Below are 27,907 nucleotides of genomic sequence, written 5' to 3'. Positions count from 1 at the left end.
TGCTCGGCAGGGAGCCTGCTTCCCTTCCTCTCTCTCTGCCTGCCTCTCTGCCTGCTTGTGATCTCTCTCTCTGCCAAATAAATAAATAAAATCTTTAAAAAAAAAAAAAAAGGACGAGAACTAATATGATACTCTCAATAGAATCTGAAAAAGCATTTGACAAAGCACAACATCCTTTCTTGATCAAAACTCTTCAAAGGGTAGGGATAAAGGGTATATTTCTCAATATCATCAAAGCCATCTATGAAAAACCCACAGCGAAATTCATTCTCAATGGAGAAAAACTGAGAGCTTTTCCACTAAGGTCAGGAACACGGCAGGGATGTCCATTATCACCACTGCCACTCAACACAGTACTAGAAGTCCTAGCCTCTGCAGTCAGACAAAAAGAAATTAAAGGCATCCAAATCGACAAAGAAGTCAAACTATCACTCTTCGGAGATGATATGATACTATATGTGGAAAACCCAAAAGACTTCACTCCAAATCTGCTAGAACTCATACAGGAATTCAGTAAAGTGTCAGGATATAAAAATCAATGCGCAGAAATCAGTTGCATTTCTATACACCAACAACAAGACAGAATGAAGAGAAATTAAGGAGTCGATTCCATTTACAACTGTACCCAAAACCATAAGATACCTAGGAATAAACCTAACCAAAGAGGCAAAGAATCTGTATGCAGAAAACTATAGAGTACTCATGGAAGAAGTTGAGAAAGACACAAAGAAATGGAAAAATGTTCCATGCTCATGGATTGGAAGAACAAATATTGTGAAAATGTCTATGCTACCTAAAGCAATCTCACTTTTAATGCAATCCCTATCAAAATTCCATCCACTTTTTTCAGAAATGGAACAAATAATCCTAAAATTTATATGGAACCAGAAAAGACCTCGAATAGCCAGAGAAATGTTGAAAAAGAAAGCCAAAGTTGGTGGCATCACAATTCCAGACTTCAAGTTCTATTACAAAGGTGTCATCATCAAGCCAGTATTGGACTGGCACAAAAAACAGACACATAAAACAATGGAACAGAATAGAGAACCCAGAAATAGACCTTCAACTCTATGGTTAACTAATCTTTGACAAAGCAGGAAAGAATGTCCAATGGAAAAAAGACAGCCTCTTCAACAAATGGTGTTGGGAAAATTGGACAGCCAACATGCAGAAAAATGAAACTGGATCATTTCCTTACACCACACACAAAAATAGACTCAAAATGGATGAAGGACCTCAATGTGAGAAAGGAATCCATCAAAATCCTTGAGGAGAACACAGGCAGCAACCTCTTTGACCTCAGCTGCAGCAACTTCTTCCTAGAAACATAGCCAAAGGCAAAGGAAGCAAGGGCAAAAATGAACTATTGGGACTTCATCAAGATCAAAAGCTTTTGCACCGCAAAGGAGACAGTCAACAATACCAAAAGATAACTGACAGAATGGGAGAAGATATTTGCAAATGACATATCAGATAAAGGGCTAGTGTCCAAAATCTATAAAGAGCTTTTCAAACTCAACACCCAAAGAACAAATAATCCAATCAGAAATGAGCAGAGAACATGAAGAGACATCTCTGCAAAGAAGACATCCAGATGGCCAACAGACACATGAAAAATGCTCCACATCACTTGGCATCAGGGAAATACAAATCAAAACCACAATGAGATACCAGGTCACACCAGTCAGAATGGCTAAAATTAATAAGTCAGGCATTGACAGGTGCTGGAGAGAATGCGGAGAAAGGGGAACCCTCCCACACTGTTGGTGGGAATGCAAGCTGGTACAGCCACTGTGGAAAACAGCATGGCGGCTCCTCAAAAAGTTGAAAATAGAGCTACCCTATGACTCAGCAATTGTAATACTGGGTATTTACCCTAAAGGTACAAATATAGTGATCCAAAGGGGCACGTGCACCCAAATGCTTATAGCAGCAATGTCCACAATAGCCAAACTATGGAAAGAACTTAGATGTCCATCAATAGGTGAATGGATAAAGAAGAAGTGATATATATATATATATATATATATATATATATATATATATATATATATAAAATGGAATACTATGCAGCCATCAAAAGAAATGAAATCTTGCCATTTGCAATGACGTGGATGGACCTAGAAAGTATTATTCTGAGCAAAATAAGTCAATCAGAGAAAGACAATTATCAGCTGATCTCCCTGATATGAGGAATTTGAGAGGCAAAGTGGGGGGGGGTTGGCGGATAGGGAGGGAAAAAATGAGACAAGATGGGATTGGGAGGGAGACAAACCATAAGAGACTCTTAATCTCACAAAACAAGCTGAGGGTTGCTGGTGAGGAGGGGAGTATGGATACAGTGGTTGGGTTATGGACACTGGGAGGGTATGTGCTATGGTGAGTGCTCTGAAGTGTATAAGCATGATGATTCATAGACCTGTACCCCTAGGGCTAATAATACATTATACATTATATGTTAATTTAAAAAGACTATAGAAAAAAAAATAGAGAGTACCAAGAACGTGTGTGTATTTGTGTGGGGGTGTGAGTGTGTGTGTAAGATTTGTAATCAGTTGGGTGACAATGTGGAGCAAGGCACAAAAGAAAACCATAGACCAAATCAACATAAATAAATATTTAGGCAACTTCAGTAAAGTTTACCATAAAATGTACAGCCCCTACAGAATGAAAAGTTAGGAACAGAAAGGGAAGGAAAAAAAGAAAATGTGTCAGACATACCAGAGAACAGCAGCAACAAAAATAATCCTAATGACTCATCATGCAGAAATAGCAATAAATGATGAATAAATCCTTACATTTTGAAATTTTATTTAACCTCATCATGCATGTAAACTCAGTTCTCTTGGAGAGTGATAGCACTTTACCATTCAGTGAGTAGGTAACATAATCTCTGGTTAAAGGTGAAGAAACTTCAGCATTACACAGGTTCCTAACTGGATAGTACTGCATGAAGTGCATTCGAGAGTAGGTTACTGTATGATACACTCATGTACACTCATATCCAAACAGTAAGTGTCAAGAATCAAAAGTAAATTCCTGCACTGTTTTCTGTTCACCTGAACTGATTAGCTAAGTAGGGGCTTTGGTTTGACAAAGGCTATTCTGTAAGACATTGGCTTTAAAACACACACCACACATGAGGGATAAGTCCATATATTTTTCAGAAGCTGAAAAGATAAAGAACTTTTAACATTTCCCATTTTCCTTTTATATTACAAGAAAACTTTAAAAATATCAAGTCACATCTTAATTTTAGTCTGTAATTATACATATATAAAACGTCATTGAGATTGTGAGTTTTATATTTCAAAGCGGAGTACAGACTTCTCATATGTTAACATTTCCAATAAGTGTACAACTTATTATTTTAAACAAATGATTTTTTAAAAGATTTTAAAGTAATTTACACACCCAACATGGGCCTTGAACCCACCTTCCCAACAAGAGTTGCACACACTAATGAGTGAGCCAGCCAGATGCACCTATTTGTATTTTAACTGAAATACAAACACATAACTACTTAAGATATTATTAATATTTTTCCTGGATAGCTAAGTCAGCATTTATTGATAGTTTTTTCTTAGTGGGTTGAAAAGATCATTGAACTGCATGGTTTTATTACTGACTCAGCCAATAAATACCCCTAGGTCTTTGAGGAAGGCACTTAATCTCTATAAAATAGGTAAAAATAAATGGTTTCAAAGTTTTCATCTATCTACATATTTGCAGGAATTTTTATGCTTTAACTAGAAAGTACTTACATGATCTGAAACACCTAAGATTTTAGATGTCAGAAATTTCAAAATAATTGTTCCACAGAACCAAGCACAACCTTGAATCAGCTAGAAAATAAAATTATAATACAAAAATTAAAAATGACCCAGTTAAAATATTTAATTATATCAACAAATGTTACAGTAAAATTTTAATCATGTAAAGAATATTAATGATGAGGTCTTAAAAAAGATAGAAAATTCTGTTTATAAAGGCAAAGAACTAGAAGAGATGACACTGTTATAAAATACGTAACAACCCTAGAGTTCTACAAATTCTAAAGGAATATTTTTAAAGTTGTTTCTTTTCAATTTCTGTGAAAAAAGGAGCTATATGCATGTTTCCAAATATTATTTCCTAGCTGAAAGTTCTTTTTTCAAAAAATAGGATTAAATTATAAAAAATTCTTCTATCAGTCTTTTGGAAATATATTCCCTCTTCAATAAAAGAAATTTTGAAAACAAGCTTTTATTTTAAAGAGAGAAATAGAAACTAAAACTTACATGGGGTTCTGTTTATTTTTTATTTGTTTTTTGGTTAACCTTGATTAGAAAGAGCACAAGTATGGACTCCTAGATAAGCTGAGGAAAATTATAGTGGCCTAAATCCTAATATTTCCATACTTATCCAACAAGTAGAATAATGCAACCACAAATATTAAAAACAGGTAACAGTACAACTTCAAATTACCTGTAAATAGAAACACCATATATAGCAAAGTTGAAACTCAAGTCCCGATCTAAGCCTTTGTAGAGAATGAGGGCTCTCAAAACCATATGGAAGAGGAAAGAGGGAAATGAGGGGTCCCAAACTGAGCTGAAATAACTTTAGAAAAAGAAAGTCCACCTTATGTGTGAGAAGACTGGAGAATGGGCTATATAGCAGGGATTTCAAGTGTTCAGTATAAAAATACTGATCCCAGAAAGGCATTACTTCTGCAAAGAGAGGAAGGGGAAAAAGAGAGAAACCCTCTAGGATAATGTGTGGAAAAGGAAATAAGCAAGAAGGGAGAATTAAGTATCCAGAAAAATAAATGGGGATCAAACAAAAGACAATCACTACTGTCACTAAAAGATGAACGAAGGAAGTTATTGTTAATTGATAAAACCACATTTTGTTACATTAACAAAAAAGGCTGCCCCTAGATTAGAAAACATCTGCTCCAACCACAAAATAATAAGGTGAAAGAGGTCTATAATAGCTATAATATAGCTTCTATAAGAAGTTAAAAAAAATGAGTCAAGCATATCAGCTTATGATCTTTGCTCCAATAAATTTAAATCTCACAAAGCAGAAAAAATCTACAATACAATGCAGAATTAAATGTTGAATTACATAAGCTCAAATAAGCATTCAGAGAGGTAAAAAAAAAAAAAGAACAAAAAATTTGAAAACTAAGGACAGAAATGGACAACCCCCCCCAAATTGAGAATACTTAACTAAATATAGAAAATAAATGGAAGAAGAGGAGAAAACCATTGAAAAATGAAGACAATCTCAAGGTAATAAAGGAGAAGAGATTCAAATAAAAATTCAAAAAGAGCACTAAGGACAGAAACCCCAGGGGAATAAAAATGAGATTAAAGAAGGTAGTAAAAGAATCAAGAAAGTGGCAGAAACAGAGGACAGGCAATGTATTTACAATTAGAGTACCTGAAAAAGAAAAACTACAATCCAAGAAAACTTCTTAGACATAAGAGACCTGAATTTACATTTGGAAAGGACCCACCATGTACTGAGGATATTGATCAGTACGGTAAACTACCTCAAGATATTGCCTAGTAAAACTTAAAAATGAATAAAAATTCCTTAACACTTCTAGTCACAAAGTCCACACAACTTAGAAGGGCAAGAGAATTTGGTTTGCATCATATATGTTAAAAGAAACATAAAATCATATCAACGGTGTAGAAGCATTTTCAAGACACTCAAGAAAGTGGAAACCAGGAACTTTATATATAACACAACTATCATTCAGGTATAAGGATTATAGAAAACTAGTTTCAAGCATGCAATAATTGAGGAAATAATATTCCTGAATATAGAAAGTTACCATGTAATGAAATATGGAAAGAAATAGTAAATACAATAAAAATATATATATATAACATTTATGACATTAATAAAAATCTTTAAATTCTCACAAAGAAAGACCCTTCCTGTGCTGTACAAAGAGGTACAAAAACAGATTAAAAGAGGTGACAAAGACAAGAATGACCAAAGCAAATAAGGAATCATAGTTCATAATCCTGTCATCACTAAAGTTCACACCAACAAGCATTAGATATAAAACATATTTTGACATTAAAAGACACTTCATGAAGAAAATGTGTATGAACATTTATCCACTGCAAAACAGTCTTTATAAAGCAGAAGTTACTAGACATACAAGGAGAAATAGAAACACACTAATACCTAAAGATTTAAATATACTTTTTTAACATAAGATAGGTCATGGGCAAATAATACATAAAGTTGTAACAGAACAAATTCTCTTAGTTTTCTTTCATCTGAGAATGTCTTTTATTGCCCCTACACTCCTAAAAGACACTTTCACTGGATGTGTAATTTGGGGATGACAATCCTTTCAGCATTTGACAAACATTATGCCATCTCCTTCTGGCTCCATAGTTTCAGATGAGAAGGTTACCGTAATCCAATCTGTTTTGCCTGATAGGTAACACATTGTTTCTCTCCGCCTAATTTTAAGATTTGTCTTTAATTTTCAGAAATTTAATTATGATGGGCCTTTGCATGGATTTTGTTGGGTTTATCCTACTTGTGATTCACTGAGTTTCTTTGACTCTGTAGATTTATGTCTTTTACCAAATTTGGAAAGTCTTCAGCCTTTACTTATTCAAAATTTACTTATTCAAAATAAAAGAGAGCCCCACTCTCTTTTACCTCTTCTTGTGGAATTTCAATGATATGAATATTTAGATGTATGTGTGTATATGCATCTATCTGTCTATCTGTCTATGAGCAAGGACAGAGCGGTAGCAATGAGGATACTCAGTACTCAGATCTTTGGTTTCTAAATACCATACAGAGTAAGATATGAAATATAATTTTTATTCCACAGGCATGAAAGAATTACTTATGGCTAAAAGAGATTTGAGGAGGATGTTGCAAAAAAAAGTTCACAAAACTTCTCTGCTTTTCTGTCTTTTATGAAAAAAAAGGCATAAAAAGCCACAATATCCTTTGTACTATCTAGGTGACTAACATGATTTGTTTCTTTTTTTAAAAAAAAAAATTATTAAAATTATTTATTTGACAAAGAGAGGGATCACAAGTAGACACAGAGGCAGAAGGAAAACTTCCAGACTCTTTTTATGAAGCCAGCATTACCCTGATCCCCAAACCAGGCAAAGACCCTACCAAAAAGGAGAATTTCAGACCAATATCACTGATGAATATGGATGCTAAAATTCTCAACAAGATCCTAGCAAACAGGATCCAGCAGCACATTAAAAAGATTATCCACCATGACCAGGTGGAATTCATCCCTGGGTTTGCAAGGACGGTTCAACATTTGCAAATCAATCAATGTGATAGAACAAATCAATAATAGAAGAGAGAAGAACCACATGGTCCTCTCAATTGATGCAGAAAAAGCATTTGACAAAATCCAGCTTCCATTCCTGATTAAAACGCTTCAAAGTATAGGGATAGAGGGAACATTCTTGAACTTCATAAAATCTATCTATGAAAGACCCACAGCAAATATCATCCTCAATGGGAAATAGCTTGCAGCCTTCCCGTTGAGATCAGGAACACAACAAGAATGCCCACTTTCACCACTCTTGGTCAACATAGTATTAGAAGTTCTAGCAACGGCTATCAGACAACAAAGAGAAATAAAATATATCCAAATTGGCAATGAAGAAGTCAAACTCTCTCTTCGCAGATGACATGATTCTTTATATGGAAAACCCAAAAGACTCCACCCCCAAACTACTAGAACTCATACAGCAATTCAGTAACGTGGCAGGATACAAAGTCAATGTACAGAAATCAGTGGCTTTCTTATACACTAACAATGAAAATACAGAAAGGCAAATTAGAGAATCGATTCCATTTACTATAGCACCAAGAACCATAAGATACCTGAGAATAAACCTAACCAAAGAAGTAAAGGATCTGTACTCGAGGAACTACAGATCACTCATGAAAGAAATTGAAGAAGACACAAAAAGATGGAAGACAGTTCCATGCTCTTGGATCAGAAGAATAAACATTGTTAAAATGTCTATACTGCCTAGAGCAATCTATACTTTTAATGTCATTCCGATCAAAATTCCACCGGTATTTATTTTTTTTTCCACTGGTATTTTTCAAAGAGCTGGAGCAAATAACCCTAAAATTTGTATGGAATCAGAAGAGACCCCGAATGGCTAAGGAAATGTTGAAAAACAGAACCAAAACTGGCGGCATCACATTACCTGATTTCAAGCTTTACTACAAAGCTGTGATCACCAAGACAGCGTGGTATTGGCATAAAAACAGACACATAGACCAGTGGAACAGAGTGGAGAGCCCAGATATGGACTCTCAACTCTACGGTCAAATAATCTTTGACAAAACAGGAAAAAATATACAATGGAAAAAGGACAGTCTCTTCAATAAATGGTGCTGGGAAAACGGGACAGCTATATGTAGAAGAATGAAACTCGACCATTCTCTTACACCGTACACAAAGATAAACTCGAAATGGATAAAAGACCTCAACATGAGACAGGAATCCATCAGAATCCTAGAGGAGAACATAGGCAGTAACCTCTTCGATATCAGCCACAGCAACTTCTTTCAAGATACGTCTCCAAAGGCCAAGGAAACAAAAGCGAAAATGAACTTTTGGGACTTCATCAAGATCAAAAGCTTCTGCACAGCAAAGGAAACAGTCAACAAAACAAAAAGGCAACCCACGGAATGGGAGAAGATTTGCAAATGACAGTACAGACAAAAGGTTGATATCCAGGATCTATAAAGAACTCCTCAAACTCAACACACACAAAACATAATCAGATCAAAAAATGGGCAGAAGATATGAACAGACACTTCTCCAATGAGGACATACAAATGGCTATCAGACACATGAAAAAATGTTCATCATCACTAACCATCAGGGAGATTCAAATTAAAACCTCATTGAGATATAACCTTACACCAGTTAGAATGGCCAAAATTAGCAAGACAGGAAACAACGTGTGTTGGAGAAGTTGTGGAGAAAAGGGGAACCCTCTTACACTGTTGGTGGGAATGCAAGTTGGTGCAGCCACTCTGGAGAACAGTGTGGAGATTCCTCAAGAAATTAAAAATAGAGCTTCCCTATGACCCTGCAATTGCACTGCTGGGTATTTACCCCAAAGATACAGATGTAGTGAAAAGAAGAGCCATCTGTACCCCAATGTTTATAGCAACAATGGCCACGGTCGCCAAACTGTGGAAAGAACCAAGATGCCCTTCAATGGACGAATGGATAAGGAAGATGTGGTCCATATACACGATGCAGTACTATGCCTCCATCAGAAAGGATGAATACCCAACTTTTGTAGCAACATGGACAGGACTGGAAGAGATTATGCTGAATGAAATAAGTCAAGCAGAGAGAGTCAAGTATCATATGGTTTCACTTATTTGTGGAGCATAACAAAAAACATGGAGGACATGGGGAGATGGAGAGGAGAAGGGAGTTGTGGGAAATTGGAAGGGAAGATGAACCATGAGAGACTATGGACTCTGAAAAACAACCTGAGGGTTTTGAAGGGGTGGGGGGTGGGAGGTGGGGGAACCAGGTGGAGGGTAATAGAGAGGGCACGTATTGCATGGAGCACTGGGTGTGGTGCAAAAACAATGAGTACTGTTACGCTGAAAATAAATAAATTAATTTAAAAAAAGAGTTTATTTATTTATTTGACAGAGAGAGGTATCACAAGTAGACAGAGATGCAGGCAGATAGAGAGAGGGGGAAGAAGGCTCCCTGCTGAGCAGAGAGCCTGATGCGGGGCTCGATCCCAGGACCCTGGGACCATGACCCAAGCCAAAGGTGGAGGCTCAACCCACTGAGCCACTTAGGTGCCCCTTGTTTCTTCCTTTTGCAAAAGACTGACAATATCAATTACGTCAACTTAAAAATATAAAGGTAAGCTGAACATTAATTATATCTCAACTTTTTTCTCCTTAGATTTTTGTTCCTATGAAATTCTTGAGTTGAAAGCATAATTTTTTTACTCTCTCCAGTCTAAACTGTAAATACTTTTAGACAATAAATTTTCTTCTTAGTACAGCTTTGACACAATTCCCTAAATGTCTTTGTACACTCTTCTATTTTTTGTCATTTTTCAATAGTTTGTAATGGAAATTTTTATTTTCTTTTGAGTTCAGTTATTACATGAGATCTTTGAATGTTCCATTGATTTCCTGGTTTAATCTTTTAAAATCATTAATTTTTCTGATGTAAAAAAAAATCTAATAATTTAACCGCACAAATATCCCTACATTTTCCTCATTAGGGATGGGAGAAAGCCTCCAGCAGTAACTGGCAACTGTCCATTTTGTTCTTTTGCATTCTGATTAGGAATCTACCTGATCTTACCATAACTTCTCCAGTTTTACCTTATTAATATATCATATGTAATCACATAAATCTTTAATATAGGTTTTATTTTTTAATAGATATACATCTACATTAAAGACCAAGAGAAAAAAAGGAATGTCATCTGTCCAATATTACAAGAATTAGTAATTGCAATGCCTACCTGATAATATACTTATTTTATTTGGGAACAAGACACACAAATATAGAGGTAACATGGGCTATCCATTTGCATATTTGGGAAGAAGTCAAAGAGATTAGATAATAGCTGAGTTGAAATAAGAAGGGGCTGGGAGACTATAGGGAAAATGGTATAGGGACAAAAATAATAGTCTAAAGTAGGAAACAGAAGAACAGACAGATGACAGATGCAAAGGAAAAAGAAAAGGGAAAGTGGGTTCAGGATTACAGACTGAGTTATTTTGAAGAGAAGGTTAGTAAATCTAAAGAGAGAAACTCAAAATTTAGAAAGCAAGGCAGTAAGGGTATAGCAAGATGAAAAGTAAAGAGAGGTATGAGCATAGTACTGAAATAAATGAACTCATTTCTTGATAATGACTTGTAGATGTTGCTATGAGCTATTTCTCTCCCTATGAGAGTAGGTATTGACCATAAGTCATCTAATTTTTAAGGTATATTGTCTATATTCAGTCTATAGAAATACAGAGTTTGAAGAAATGGTTGCAAGTATTGACTCTTACCCAAAAGTTGAGTTCAGACACTCCCAATCTTTGAATTTTATTTCTCTTTAGAATTATCACCTAAAATGCACATGATATAAAAAACAATTAAATAAAATTGACATTTTATATGAATGATACATTTCAAAAAGAACACAGTGACCCACTTCCATCTTGGCTATCACCACCCATTTTCCTTCTTAATTGTTGATTTTTCAAAATTTGGACCTGGAAAATTTCCTTGTAGTGAGAGCTAAATGCTTTGTGTGACAAAAAGTTGCTTTTAGGGTCAAGTTAATTCCTCACTGAGTTACTTGAGATGTCCTGGGCAAGCCAACCCTCTCAGGGTATAGATGGTACGTGGGAGGTGTGTCCATGCAAGGGTATATGTACATCACCCAGCAAAATTAGTGGTCTAAGTTAACATAAAAACCCTTCATCTCTGAATTCCTAAATAAAATATTTTAAAATGTTTAAAATATGCCCAAGTGAACATGTAAGAAAGAAAATGAAATTTCCAGGTGCCAGAGAAAAGCAGATGACTTTAAAAAACTGAAACAATTAGGAGAGAATATAGGGTAGTCTTAAAGGAGGAGAGCAGAATAAAGTTTTCACTATGGACTTGCACCAAAAGTAAAAAAGGGCTTGGGACTATGGAAGGTAAGAATGTGGACTTGAGATAAGCATAAGCTGGGGGCCTCCAAAACTATACCCTCAGTCCATCTGAGGTGCTATCAACTAAATGTTTATGTTCTATACCAAACATATGTGTTGAAACTCTACTTCTCAATGTGACATATGGGAAGGTGAAACCTTTGGGAGGTAATTAGACCATGGGGGTGGAGCCCTCATGAAGGGGACTAGTGCTATTATAAGAAGAAATATGGGAGAGATGTCTCTCCACTATGTAAGGATATGGTGACAGTATCTGTCTGCAAATCAAGAAAAGGGCCCTCACCAAGAACCAAAATGGACTGACACTCTGATCATGGACTTCCCAGACCCTAGAACTGTGAAAAATAAATTTCTGTGTAAGTTATCCAGTCTATAATATTTTTACTCCTCCTACCATTGCTACAAGGTAAGATAGTAGTTGTTTATTCTCAAGTTTGGGATGAAAAAAAAAAGCTTCCTATAAGAAACTGAAATCTTTGGCCTGTGTATTACATAGATTTTTGAGTGGAATTTTGCATCATCTAGTTAGTTCAAGGTGAGCCAGGATTCCTGAACTTCCAACAACAGGAAAATATAAATGTACCAGATTATACACTGTAACACTGTAAATACAAAATGTAGGCACAACCTAGATGCCCAAACATCGAACAGTAGTTGAATTATCTATGGAACATCCACAGTGCAGTACTATGAAACTATGAAAGGAATGAAGAAGAGCTCTGCAAAATTATATAGAATGATATCCAGGATAGATTGTTACATGATATCTACAACAGACTGATAAACCAAAGTGCAGAATATAGTATGCTACTTTTCATGTAAATAAGAGGAGATATAATTTTAAAAATATGTAATATTTATTAGTGCAAAAAAAGAAAAAAAAACAACTGGGCAAATTAAATGGGCAAACCAGAAAACCAATGAGATATCACAACCAAGGTGAAAAGAAAGGTGGAGAGAACGGGGTAAGAAAAAATGGGAGAGAGCGACATTTTCTGAATATAGCTTTTTGTATATTTCTTATTCTTATAAATGTAATATTTTACCCCCAAAATAAATTACTAAAATCAATCAAGATGGAATTTCTGCTTCTGATCAAGTTGATACAATAAGAATTTACACATACTCTCCCATCTGAAATAACTAAACCCAAACAAAATAGATTATAAAAGACTACTAGATGCTAACAAATTGGATTACAAAGAAGGGATACATTCCTAGAAGTATACAATCTACCAAGACAGAATCATAAAGAAACTCTGAGCACCTATAACTAGTAAGGGGATTGAATAAAAACAAAAACAAAAACAAAAAACTCCCAACAAAGAGAAGACCAGGACCAGATGGCTTTGCTTGTGAACTCCACCAAACATTTAAGGAAAAATTAGTGTCAACCCTTCTTGAACTGTTCCAAAAAACTTAGAAGGAGAGAACATTTCCAAACATGTTTCATGAGGCCAGCATGACCCTGATACCAAAACCAGACAAGGACACTAGAAGAAAATTAACTCTACAGACTAATATCCCTGGTGAATATAAATGCAAAAATTCTTAACAAAATACAAGCAAACCAGATTTAACAGCACACATCTAAAGGATCATACAGCATAATTGAGATTTATCTTGCAAGTAGGATGGTTCAACATATGCAAATCAATTAACCTAACATGCTACAATACCAGAATGAGGGATTAAAATCACAAGATCATCTCAATAGATGCAGGAAAACATTTGATGAAATTCAACATCCTATCACAATAAAAACTCTCAACAAACTAGGAATAGAGGGTAATTACCTTAACATAACAAGAGTCATATTTGAAAATCCCACAGCTAATATCATACTAAATGGTGAAAAACTGTAAGCTTTTACTCTAAGATGAGGAAAAAGGCAAGGATGCCCACTTTAATGATTTCTATTCAATATAGTACCGGAAGCCATAGCTACAGCAATAAAGCAAGAAAAAGATATAAAAGGCATAAAAATTGTAAAGGAAGATGTAAAATTCTCTCTCTCTGCAGATGATGTGATCTTCTATGAAGAAAACACTATCATACACACACAGAATTAATTTTTAAAAAGTAGCAGGATACAAAATCAACATACAAAAATATGTTGCATTTCTACATACTAACAACACTGTGAAAAGGAAATTAAGAAAACATTCCCACTTACAATAGCTTGAAAAAGAATAAAATATTAAGAATAAACTTAGCTAAAGGTGTGAAAGACTTAATACACTGAACTAAAAATATTGCTGAAAGAAACTAAAGATGCAAATGGAAAGACAGTATTTGTCTTTCTCTCTTATTTCATATAGCTTGATGGCACGTTTGTCAAATAAGTTGATTTATCAGTAGTTATTAGTAATAGTACTAAATATACAAATCTTTTGTTTCATGTAGTTTTCTAGATGTGTGCTATATTTCAAAATAAAGTGTTTTCATAAAAAGAGGTAGATGATTCCAAGTTCTCTACTTTGCAAGGATAACAAAGCTTGATAAAATGTTGAAAATGTTTTTGAGGAAAAAGAAAAAGGAGGGATTACTTGGTATGAGGCCAAAAAAAAAAAAAAACAGGCATGGGGAGAAAAATGTTAAAATATAGGGACAATCTCAAGAGTCAGTCAATGCACCATACATGAAAAAGTGCCATATTTTGATATTACTGTGGTTCGTATCATTTCTGATCACTGTGGAAAGAGAATATCTCAGAAACATTCCAGTGGAGGAAAACACTCCATGTTCTGTTTCATGAATATTAGAAGTGTGACTATAAAGCAATGAAACAATTTTACTGAACCACCATTCCAAATACATATTCAAATGAGTGTTATCCCATGGAAGTAAGCCACATGAGTTACTTTATAGAGTATATATAAAATATTGTTAGACTATATATATATTATTCTAATCACATTGCCATTGCTCAAAACAGTTTGAAACTCCTTTTTCCAAACTGCCTTCAGAGATAATTTAGTTATGGTCAAGAAAATCAGTCTAATTACTGTCGCACCATATTCTGACCAAGATCTAGATTACCCAAGATCTAATCGCCTACCTTGTTCACAAGACTTTTGTCATTTCCAAAATTAAATCCACCCTTGAAAGATGAAGATTTGCCGCCAAAGAAGATAATCAAAAGGATGTGCCATAGTCCGTGAAAGCATTTCAGAGGAGTTCCAAAAATGTTTTGGGAAATGGTAAACGTCATTGCAGTAACTATTTAGTGTACTGAAGTGATGTAGAAGGAAATAACTAATTTTTATTATAAATTATGGCATAGTTTTAAAGTAAATCTTTTTACCTTAAGATTTAAAAAAATTTGGATGCCTTTAATTTCTTTTTGTTGTCTGATTGCTGAGGCTAGGACTTCTAGTACTATGTTGAATAGCAGTGGTGATAATGGACATCCCTGCCGTGTTCCTGACCTTAACGGAAAAGCTTTCAGTTTTTCTCCATTGAGAATGATATTTGCGGTAGGTTTTTCATAGATGGCTTTGATAATATTGAGGTATGTGCCCTCTATCCCTACACTTTGAAGAGTTTTGATCAGGAAGGGATGCTGTACTTTGTCAAATGCTTTTTCAGCATCTATGGAGAGTATCATATGGTTCTTGTTCTTTCTTTTATTAATGTGTTCTATCACATTGATTGATTTGTGGATGTTGAACCAACCCTGCAGCCCTGGAATAAATCCCACTTGATCGTGGTGAATAATCCTTTTAATGTACTGTTGAATCCTATTGGCTAGTATTTTGGCGAGAATTTTTGCGTCTGTGTTCATCAAGGATATTGGTCTGTAGTTCTCTTTTTTGGTGGGATCCTTGTCTGGTTTGGGGATCAAGGTGATGCTGGCCTCATAAAATGAGTTTGGAAGTTTTCCTTCCATTTCTATTTTTTGGAACAGTTTCAGGAGAATAGGAATGAGTTCTTCTTTAAATGTTTGGTAGAATTCCCCTGGGAAGCCGTCTGGCCCTGGGCTTTTGTTTGTTTGGAGATTTTTGATGACTGTTTCAATCTCCTTACTGGTTATGGGCCTGTTCAGGTTTTCTATTTCTTCCTGGTTCAGTTGTGGTAGTTTATATGTCTCTAGGAATGCATCCATTTCTTCCAGATTGTCCAATTTGTTGGCGTAAAGTTGCTCATAGTATGTTCTTATAATTGTCTGTATTTCTTTGGTGTTAGTTGTGATCTCTCCTCTTTCATTCATGATTTTATTGATTACCTGGACATTACTTTAAAGAGATAAACTTCATATTGTATGCATTTTTCAAGAATGAAAGATAGAAAAAGCATTATTTGGGAAAAATTTTTCATGTGAGTAAATAATAATCAGGGAAGGGTACTATTTATTCTCCTAAACTTATATTACATGAGTAAACCTTCTATATGACAGTTAAAAAAAAAAATCCTCATGAGCTTAGCAAACACTTACCAATGTCATTAACAAAGATGAAGAATAATAAGAAGATAAATACATTGGATTTCCAAACATCAATACAAAACAAAGGAGAACTGAAACCTGCCAATTGAAGAAAGGAAATGTCTGTTTTATTGTTATTAGATATATAGCATTATGCATATTTTGTCTATAGGCATAGTCATTTCTAATACAAACTTCATATGCATAAACAAGATTAACAAACAGATAGATCCCAGCCAAATTATAATAGAATTCCAATACATGGATAGGTTCTAAGTTTTTCAACACCATAAATTATATACAGATTTAATCTTATTTCTTTGATACTTGATACAAAGAAAACAGAAAAAAAGCATTAGTGCTTCTATTAATTCAATAATGGAATGATATAATAAGAAAGACTTAGTCATAAGTATTAATTTTCTGATATTATTTTTGTTGGGCTACTTGAGGATTTCCATCACTAACAAAGCTTTGTTTTATTTTCTTATCTAAAATATATGTATGTGTTTAGAAACCGAGATTTTAAAAAATGCAAAAACAAAATTTACAGTGTCATATTAATGCAAATTGCCAAAAGTCTCAGGTCTTGGAGAGAAAAAGCAATTTCAAAAGTAGTGAATAAATAAAACATTAACATTTTTAAAAGTTTCACCAGAACATAAAACATCTGAATGTTTTTAAAAATCATATGTTAAAAAATCAGAATGTTATAGATCTGAATATTATAGGTATAGATACATAATAATTTAATCTATCCTTCTGGATAATGTCAATACCATATATATTAATTAAATACTACTTGCAAAGAGGTACCCCATAAAATAGTCAGTAATGTTTTACAAATCCTGAGATCTTATTTTAATATTTGACATTTGAATATTAAAAATGTTACCATGTTCATATAAATGATCTTCTGAAATTTGTTTGGTTCAATGTACCCCACAACATACATGGGAAATAATGAAGCTATCTGAAATAAAAATATTAAAAAAGCAAATATGAAAAAAAGTAAAAAACAAACACTTCACTGTTCATAAGTAAATATAAGAGTTGCATTTATTTCCAATAATGACAGTCAAAATACTCTGAACCAACCTTATCATTAAGAACTAGAAAAGCTAGGGAAAAAATATTTCAAAACCTATATGAAATCCACAGATTACTAACAAAGCAAAAAAAATTAGGAAGTTAAAACCAGAGAAGAGATGAAAATATACAGTGATGAGCATGATTTTTTTTTAAAGATTTTTATTTATTTATTTGACAGACAGAGATCACAAGTAGGCAGAGAGGCAGACAGAGAGAGAGGGGGAAGCAGGCTCCCTGTGGAGCAGAGAGCCCGATGCGGGGCTCAATCCCAGGACCCTGGTATCATGACCTGAGCTGAAGGCAGAGGCTTTAATCCACTGAGCCACTCAGGCACCCCCAGTGATGAGCATGATATTTTAAGTTGCTTTTATCCCAGAAGCATATGCCAATTCCCACAGAAGCAGAGTCTAACAGAGGCAGTTGAGAGATGTGAATGGACTCTACTCAGGACACACCAAGAATGTGATCTCAGCTAAGTACCAAGCTTTGGTTTGGGCTGCTGTATGAGACAGGGAGAACCAGACATTAAGCAGCCCTCAGACAGACTAAAGCCCACCTCTGAATTATCTCATTCTCTCACTGCATGTGGTGATTCAAGATTGCTAGTGCCTTTATTTGCCTACCAGAAGCAACTTTCAATCTTCTCTGGAAGAAGTTAATATCAACATAGTCCCAAATAAACTCTGTGATTGTTCATGTACAATATCCAATACCACATCAAAACTAACCAGATAGAGGAGATAAGACATCATCACTATGACAACAGAAACAGATCCATAAAGAATCTACTTCATGGGTCCGTAGATATTTTATGTAAAAAGTCATACAGTAAATGTGTTATACTCTGTGGGCCACATACAGTCTTTGTTGTATATTCTTCTTCTATTTTTTTAAACAATACTTTAAAATGCAAAAACAGCTCTTTTCTTGAAAACTACTCAGAAACATGTCTGGCATCATCAGACATAGACTATCCCTTTGATATGTGCAAAGAAAAAACAGATAATATTGAAAATTCCAGGAGAATATTGGAAGCCATAATAGAAAGTGAAATGTGTAACTAAATATTCCAATAATCACTATTAAGAAGTCAGAGATGGATTTAAAAACAAATTAAACAGAATAAAACAAAGAACTGATAAATTGGAAGGCAGAAGAAAATATTTAGAAAAAAGTATAAAATGATAGAAATGAAAAATATATGAAATAACATAATAGATACAGAGCATATAGTGTAAAGATCTAATACATTTTACTGTATATCTCAGGAAGGGATGAAGGAATGAAATAAAAGCTGTATTTAAAGAGATTATATCTGAGAAGTTCCCAACATTTGTAGAAGAAATCAAACATTAATTCATAAAATATTACAAATCCTCAACAAGGGATAAATTAAAAAACAAACAAAAACTTGACCACACTTAGGCATATCATGGTAAAAACTGCTCAAAACCAAAGACAAAAAGAAAACTCTAAAAAAGCTGGATACTAGCTGACTTTAAGACTTCCCCAAAACTGCAGTAATCAAGACAACACAGTATTGGAAAAATAATAGACAAATTAAACAATGTGCAAAAACAGAAAGCCCAGAAACAGATCCACACAATTACAAGCAACTAAATTTTTGACAAAGGAGCAAAGGTAATTAAATGGAGAAATGATAGTCTTTCCAAGAAATGGGCTGGAAGACTTGGACATCCAACCACAAAAGATGAACCTAGACCTAGACCTTACACCTTTCCAAAAATAATTAACTCAAAATGGATCTTAGACCTAAATTTTAAACACAAACTATAAAACTTCTAAAAGATAACGTAAGGAGAAAACCTAGATGACCTTATTTGATAATGAGTTTTTAGATATAAAATCAGAAGCATGACCCATAAAAAAATTAGTAAATTGGACATTCTTAAAACTAAAAACTTCAGTTCTGTAAAAGACACTATTAAGAAAATTAAAAGACAAGGAAGAAACTGAGAAAATCTTTGCAAAGCTCATATCTGATAAAGGTCTGGTATGCAAAATATACCAAGAATCCTTAAAACTCAGAAATCAGAAAATAGACCAATTTAAAAATGGGCAAAAGGGGGCGTCCGGGTGGCTCAGTGGGTTGAGGCCTCTGCTTTTGTCTTGGCTCCGGTTGTGGTCCCAGGGTCCTGGGATCAAGCCCCTCATCAGGCTCCCTGCTTGGCGGGGAGTCTGCTTCCCTTCCTCTCTCTCTGCCTGCCTCTCTGCCTACTTGTGGTCTCTGTCTGTCAAATAAATAAATAAATAAAAATCTTTAAAAAATAAAATAAATAAAATTTAAAAATTTAAAAAATGGGCAAAAGATCTGAACAAATACCTTACCCAAAGAATATATACAGATAGCAAATAACCACATGTAAAGCTGGTAAATGTAATATTCCATTAGGCAACTGTAAATTAAAGCAACAAGAACAATCTTCTACATACCTACTACAATGGTTGAAATCCAAAAACCTGATAAAATTGGCAATTTCTTATAAAATTAAACGTAGCCTTACAATACAATCCACCAATCACACTCCTGGGTATTTACCCACTTGAGTTAAAATCTTACATGCATGGCAAAACCTGCAAACAAATGTTTATAGAATCATCGAAGACTAGAAGCAACCATGATGTCCTTTAAGAGGTGAATGGGTAAACAAATTGTGGTATATCCGTACAATGAAATATTATTCAGCAGTATAAAATAATGAGCTATCCAAAGTCGTGAAAAGACATGGGGAAACCTTAAATGCATATTGCTAAATGAAAGAAGCCAGGGTGGAAAGACAATATGCTCTATGATTCCAACTACCCAATATTTTATTTGGGTTATATTTTATTTAATTGAAGGCTGCAGAGATCTACTGCTAATTACAGTATTACTATTTCTTTTATTTTAGAAGACTGAATTCACAGTCATTGTTATGACTGGGCCCAGGAATTCTTTAGTTTGGGCCTTTGGAGAGAAAAGTCCCATGCACTTTAACATTCAGTAGTAATGAAGTTAGGGGTTCACTGTACAGTTTCAAAAAATTTGTAAGTACAAAACAATGAGTAATTTACCCAAGAATCCCAAGGATATGTTTGTTTTAAACAGATGAAGATGTTAATACTTTCAAGTAATAATCAATTTACCTGAATATAGTTTTCCGGGGCTTTGCTTATACCTTAGTTGCTTGGAGTTTAAAATAGTTTTTTTCTTAAGAAACAGTGCTATAAATTCAAATTCCTTCAATGGATACTAATGATACCAATGGTATCTCCACCCTAAAGGAACTGACTTGCTGGTGGTAGGGAAAAATAGTCAAGGACAAACCGCTCGGCAAACCTCTCTTGAACACATTATCAAGTGCCTCATAAAACAAGCTCAGCACAGCAAGAAGCTACCATCAAATCTCAGAGTCAGAGAATGCATAAATTGTTACAAGTTCTATAGATCAGCTACCCAGAATTTGGAAGTTTAGGGCTAAAATCTTACTCTCAAACCCTTTGTCATTTCTTGTTCTCTCAGCCTAAATATCCCACCACCCAAAATAGACAAGGTAGGTTTAAGTGGCTCCAGGTAATATTCCATTACCTGGAATATTCACACCAACAAAAAGGTAATGGAATATTACCGTTTTTATTATTAATTTATTATGAATAAACAATTATTTACTAGAGTCTCTACCAAAGACTCTCCTATTACTTCCCCCCAGATTTATTAAGATATAATTGACTTCTAACAACATATAAGTTGAAGGTGTACACATGTTGATTGGATACACTCATCTATTACAATGTGATTACCACTGCAGTGTTAGCTGAAACCATTATGTCACAAAACTCTCATTTCATTTTAGCAGTAAGAACATTTAAGATCTACTCTTCTACCAACTTTCAAGTACATAAAAAAATATTGTTAACTATAATCACTTCACTGTGCATTAGATCCCTAAAACTCATCTTCTTTTTTTTTCTTTCTTTTTTAAGCTCCACACCCAGCATGGAGCCCAAAGCAGGGCTTGGACTCACAACCCTGAGATCAAGATCTGACCTGAGATCAAGACACTTAACCAAATGAGCTACACAGGGACCCCATTCATCTAATCCTAACAGTGTACTCTTTGGCCAATAGCTCCCTATTTCCCAACCTCCACCCCCACACCCTGGTAACCATCATTCAAGTCTGTTTCTGCTAGTTTGGCTTTTTTAGTTTCCACATATAAGTGATATGATACAGTATTTATCTTTTTCTGCCTGACTTATTTCACTTAGAACAAAGCCCTCAACGTCCATCTATGTTGTCAAACCTGGCATGATTTCCTTCTCTCTTATAGCAGAATATTCCATTGTGTTTATATGTATGTGAGATATATATGTCCCATCTTCTTTATGCATTTATTTGTTGACACTTAATTGTTTCCACACCTTGGCTAGTGTGAGCAATGCTGCAATAAACATGGAAGTTTAAATATTTCTTTGATATTCTGTTCTCATTGCTTTTGGATATATACCTAAAAATAGAATTGCTGGATCATATGATAGTTCTATCTTTAATTTTATAAGGAACTTCCCATAGTCTTTTCCATAGTGGCTGGCCAATTTAAATTCACACCAACAAAGCAGAAGGGTTCACTCCCCTCCTATTACATCCTCTCCAACGCTCATTATCTCTTACCTTCTTAATGATATTAATCCCTTATCAGATACACAGATAAATAAGACTGGATCCAATTTAAAAGCTTCTGGACAGCAAAGGACACAATCAACAGAGTAAAAAAGCAATGTACAGAATGAGAGAAAATATTTGCAGAACATATATCTGATAAGAGCTTAATATCCAAAATATATACAAAGAACTCATAATACTCTGGGGAAAGACAACTTTATTTAAAAATGGGCAAAGGACTTGAACAGGTATTTATCCACCAAAGATATGCAAATAGCTAACAGATATTCTCAATGTCATTAATTATCAATGAAATACAAAAAACCCACAATGATAACAATGTTTATTCTTCCAACCCATGTGCATGGAATATTTTTCCATCTTTTTGTTTCTTCTTCTATTTCTTTCATGAGTGTTCTGTAGTTCCTCGAGTATAGATCCTTTACCTCTTTGGTCAGGTTTATTCCAAGGTATCTTACCATTTTTGGTGCTATAGTAAATAGAATCGATTCTCTAATTTCCCTTTCCATAGTTTCTTTGTTGGTGTATAAGAAAGCAACTGATTTCTATGCACTGATTTTGTATCCTGCCACATTACACAGAATTGCTGTATGAGTTCTAGTAATTTGGGGGTGGAGTCTTTTGGGTTTTCTATATAAAGTATCATGTCATCTGCAAAGAGAGAGAGTTTAACTTCTTCTTTGTCAATCTGAATACCTTTTATTTCTCTTTGTTGTCTGACTGCTGTGCTAGAAGTGCTAGAATTTCTAGTTGAACAACAATGGCAAGAGTGGGCATCCTTGTCGTGTTCCTGATCTCAATGGGAAGACTCTCAGCTTTTCCCCCATTAAGAATGATATTCACTGTGGGTTTTTCACAGATGGATTCTGTGAGGTTGAGGAACATTCCCTCTATCCCTATAATCTGAAGAGTTTTAATCAGGAAAGAATGCTATATTTTGTCAAATACTTTTTCTGAGAGGACCATGTGGTTCTTCTCTCTTCTCTTATTGATTTGTCCTATCACATTGTTAAAATGTCTATACTGCCCAGAGCAATCTATACTCTCAATGCCATCCTGATCCAAATACCACAAGCATTTTTCAAAGAGCTGGAACAAACAATCCTAAAATTTGTATGGAACCAGAAAAGACCCTGAATCACTAAGGAAGTGTTGAAAAAGAAAACAAAGTTGGGGGCATCACGTTGCCTGATTTCAAGCTTTATTACAAAGCTGTAATCACCAAGGAAGCATGGTACTGGCATAAAAACAGATACATAGACCAGTGGAACAGAGTAGAGAACCCAGATATGGACCCTCAAAACTCTATGGTCAAATAATCTTCAACAAAGCAGGAAAAAATACCAGTGGGAAAAAGACTGTCTCTTCAATAAGTGGTGCTGGGAAAATTGGACAACTATGTATAGAAGAATGAAACTCGACCATTCCCTTACACCATACACAAAAGATAAACTCAAAATGGATGAAAGACTTCAACGTGAGACAGGAATTCGTCAAAATCCTAGAGGAGAACATAGGCAGCATCTTCTTCAACATCAGCCACAACAACTTCTTTCAAGACATGTCTCCAAAGGCAAGGGAAACAAATGCGAAATTGAACTTTTCAGACTTCATCAAAGGAACAGTCAACGAAACAAAGAGGCAGCCCACGGAATGGGAGAAGATATTTGCAAATGACGCTACAGACAAAGGGCTGATATCCAAGATCTGTAAAGAATTCCTCAAACTCAACACCCAAAAAACAGACAATCATGTCAAAAAATGGGCAGAAGACATGAACAGACACTTCTCCAATGAAGACACGCAAATGGCTAGCAGACACATGAAAACATGTTCATCATCATTAGCCATCAGGGGAATTCACATCAAAACCACATTAAGATACCACCTTACACCAGTTAGAATGGCCAAAATTAACAAGACAGGAAGCAACAAATTTTGGAGGGGGATGTGGAGAAAGGTGAACCTTCTTACACTGTTGCTGGGAATGCAATTTGGTACAGCCACTTTGGAAAACAGTGTGGAGATTCCTCAAAAAATTAACAGTAGAGCTACCCTATGACCCTGCAAGTGCACTACTGGGTATTTACCCCAAAGATACAGATGTAGTGAAAAGAAGGGCCATATGTACCCCAGTATTCATAGCAGCAATAGCCACAATCGCAACTGCGGAAAAAGCCGAGATGCCCTTCAACAGATGAATGGATAAAGAAGATATGGTCCATATATACAATGAAATATTATGCCTCACCAGAAAGTATGAATACCCAACTTTTATATCAACATGACTGGGACTGGAGTAGATTATGCTGAGTGAAGTAAGTCAAGCAGGAAAAGTCAATTATTATATGGTTTCACTTACTTGTGGAACATAAGGAATAACATGAAGGACATTAGGAGAAGGAATGGAAAAGTGAACTGGGGGAAATCAGAGGGAGAGATGAACCATGAGAGACTGTGGACGTTGAGAAACTGAGGGTTTTAGAGGGGAGGGGTTTGGGGGTACGGGTGAGCCTGGTGGTGGGTATTATGAGGGGCACATATTGCATGGAGCACTGGGTGTGATGCATAAACAATGAATCTTGGAACACTTAAAAAATAAAACTAAAATAAACAACAACATAATGCTGTGTTATCTCATACCCATTAGGATGGCTATTATAAAAAAAAAACAAGCAACAAGTAATAATGAAGATGTAGAAGAAAGGGAATTCTTTCACACAGTTGTTGCATGTGCAAAACTGTGCAGCCACTATGGAAAATAGTATGAAGGTTCCTCAAAAAATTCAAAACAGGGCACCTGGGTGGTTCACTTGGTTAAGCATCTGCTTTGGCTCAGGTCATGATCCCAGGGGCCTGGGATCAAGTCCCATATCAAGCTCCCTGTTCAGTGAGGAGTCTGCTTCTCCCTCTGCCCTTCCTGCCCTGCTCATGATCTCTTTCTTTCTCTCTCACTCAAATAAATAAATAATCTTTAAAAAAATTTTCTGTAAGAAAAATTAAAAACAGAACTATCCTATAATCCAGGAATCACATTCCTAGGTATTTAATTCATTCCTACGTATTTAATTTTAAGAACTGAAAATAGACTCTTAAAGAGATTAGCATTCCTATGTTCACTGTAATACTATTCATGTATCTAAGGTGTGGAAATAACCTAAGTCACACTCAGTGAATAAATGGATTAAAAATGTGTCATACACATACAATGGCCTATCATTAACCTTAAAAAAGAGCTAAATCCTGTAATATGGAACAATATGAATGAGGCATTATGTTAAGTGAAATACGCTAGTTATAGGACAAATACTGCATGATTCCACTTTATGAGGTATCTAGAATAAACAAAATCACAGAAGCACAGAATAGAATAGTGATAGCCAGGGGCTGGGTGGAGAGGAAGAAATGGGAAGTTGCTGCTAATCAATGCATATACAATTTCAGTTATGCAGTATCAGTAAACTCTAGAGGTCAGTTGCGCAACACTGTTCTTGTAGATAATAATACTGTACTCTACCTGCACTGACAAGTCTGTGAGGAGGGAATGTCTCAAGTTAAGTGTTCTTACTACACACACACAGATGCACTTAAAAAACTTTAAGACACATTACATAAAAATAAAAAGAATGTTTAACAATTGTATACATCATAATATTGATCAAAATATTTAAAGTAATAATTTGCAGAACTAAAAGTAGACATCAACAGATCATTGGTGAAGTCGAAAATTTTAAGACAGTTCCTCCTCTAGGGGCGCCTGGGTAGCTCAGGGGGTTAAAGCCTCTGCCTTCGGCTCAGGTCATGATCCCAGGGTCCTGGGATCGAACACTGCATCGGGCTCTCTGCTCAGCAGGGAGCCTGCTTCCTCCTCTCTCTGTCTGCCTGCCTCTCCACCTACTTGTAATTTCTGTCTTTCAAATAAATAAATAAAATCTTAAAAAAAAAAGACATTCCTCCTCTAGTAAGTGAAATAAACAAAAATAGTAGATATATTAAAAATTTAATAGCAAAATTAACATATTTTGCCTAATTAACACATGTAGGACTATATAACTAAAAATACAAAATACTAAATCTTTTAAAATGCAACAAAAATAGAAAATTGAATGGACTCTGTTATCTAATTGCTTTCTATATATGGAAACAAATCTAATGAAACATCTGTAAGATTTCTAAAAATCTATGTAAATTATTGGAGGAAATTAAGCAAGAACTAAATAAATAGATATATATCATTTTAATGGCCAGAAGACACAAAATTTTAAAGATCTAAAAAAAAAACCTCAAAAAGATTTTTTTTTACTGAAACGGTACTTTTCTCCAAAATGAAAAGGAAAAGAATATGTATGGAATCTCCTGAGATTTCATCTAAATTTGGGGGGGGGTAAAACAAGTCTAGAACACAGGTTTTAAGAGGCATCAGAAGAAAAAAATGCAGTTGCTTTCTGCTTGTCTCCTAATGAATCCAGCTCATTTAACAGTTGCAGTTTATTAAAAGGAAGTTCATAAATTCACCTTCAGAAGAAAATTAATCTTGATGCTAATCATGAAAAATGTGTCATATAGGTACTTACATAAGAAAGCAATTAGATAACACAGTGTACTCAGTTAATTATAGTTTCACAAAAGGTACAGAAATGTTCTTCAAATGCATATTTATTTTATTAATGCTGCACGAAAGGTGAAGGCATTTTAGCAAAGAAGGTAATATAGCCAAGTATATAACTTTCAATAGAGAAGAGTTCAAAGGCCTTAGAGCTGCAACAAAAAATAAATTGGAAAGTGCTGGAGCTTTGCAATTAGACAGAACTTGATTTTAATTTAATCTTTGAGTCTTTGTGTCTTTATCTGTAGTATCCATCTGACTGGACTCCTTGGGGATTAAATGAAATAAACTCTAATACCGAAGTATAGCATATGTTAGTTTCCTTTTCTTTCCTCTCATAGACCAATATTGTTAGGATATCTAAGTCTAGACCACTAACCTTAAGTATCACAAATAAGCTCTGGTTAAGAGAAACATTCATGGGTGAAAATTCTGCTCAGATGCTGAAATGTTACTTGTGTTGCTGGTTGAAAAGGGAGCCCTCTCATTTAGATACAAGTAACAGAGTCAATATTCTGCTGTGAAACTGTAGAAAATGGACTTTCCTTCATCCCTCAAGATGCAGGTTTCAACATGCTCTTGCAGATACTAGCCTCAAGGTGGGTAGGTCTGAGGGTGGGTGAATTTTTTTCCCCGGAAAACAGAAAAGAGTTTTAAATCAGTTCAAGTCTTGGGCAAATTTTGTTCCTGAAATCAGAGATGAGTGCATTGTGCATTGAAAACATAAAATTGAAACTGAGCATAAAACTCTTCTGTATGCTAATTTTTGATTCCCTGTTACTTATACATAGAATTTAACAGAGATGGACTGTGAAGGCATTATGCTAAGTGAGGTAAGTCAGACAGAGAAAGACAAATACTATGGTATCACTTACATGTGGAATCTTAAAAAGCCTAACTTGTAGAAACGAAGAGTAGAATTGTGGTTATGAGGGGCTGAGGGGTGGGGGAATACAACAGACATTGGAGAGAGGGTCCAATTTGCAACTAGAAGATGGATAAGTTCTAGATATCTAACACAGAGCACAGTGATTATATTCAATGCTGTATTATACACTTCAAAGTTGCTTAGAGACTAATTTTAAATGATCTCACCACAAAAAAGATATGAGTTATGTGACCTAAGAGATATGTTTAACACTAAGGTGGTAATCATATTGAAATATAATAATGTATCAAATCAACATATTGCATACCTTAAACGTACAAAATGTTGTTTGTCAATTACATCTCAATAATTAAAGAAAAAAAACAAAAAAGAAAACTAAAAGCCTAGCACATCTTTTGAATGGAGAGAAAATCATTAAAGCAATATCAAAATTATCCAAACAGCTACTTAAACAGTCTCATTAGAACCAGTGGATTAATA

The 27,907-nt window shown here is 34.8% G+C and overlaps 1 protein-coding gene across 1 annotated transcript in view; it reads right to left on the bottom strand.

Moving 5' to 3' along the window:
* The window catches only part of DPY19L2 (dpy-19 like 2), a 101,037-nt gene that overhangs the window by 38,103 nt on the left and 35,027 nt on the right, over positions 1–27,907 (bottom strand). Inside the window, exons 10-13 of the mRNA XM_046020089.1 lie at positions 17,052–17,129; positions 16,169–16,255; positions 11,077–11,136; positions 3,765–3,845 (exon numbers count right to left, since the gene is read on the bottom strand). Of these exons, the coding sequence (XP_045876045.1) occupies positions 3,765–3,845; positions 11,077–11,136; positions 16,169–16,255; positions 17,052–17,129 (306 nt within the window). The remainder of the gene's footprint in view (positions 1–3,764; positions 3,846–11,076; positions 11,137–16,168; positions 16,256–17,051; positions 17,130–27,907) is intronic.

This window comes from Meles meles, chromosome 10 (genome assembly GCF_922984935.1).
Source record: "Meles meles chromosome 10, mMelMel3.1 paternal haplotype, whole genome shotgun sequence".
Classification (NCBI taxonomy): Eukaryota; Metazoa; Chordata; class Mammalia; order Carnivora; family Mustelidae; genus Meles; species Meles meles.
Note: the sequence above shows the minus strand (reverse complement) of the source record. Positions and strands in the feature narration are given on the sequence as shown.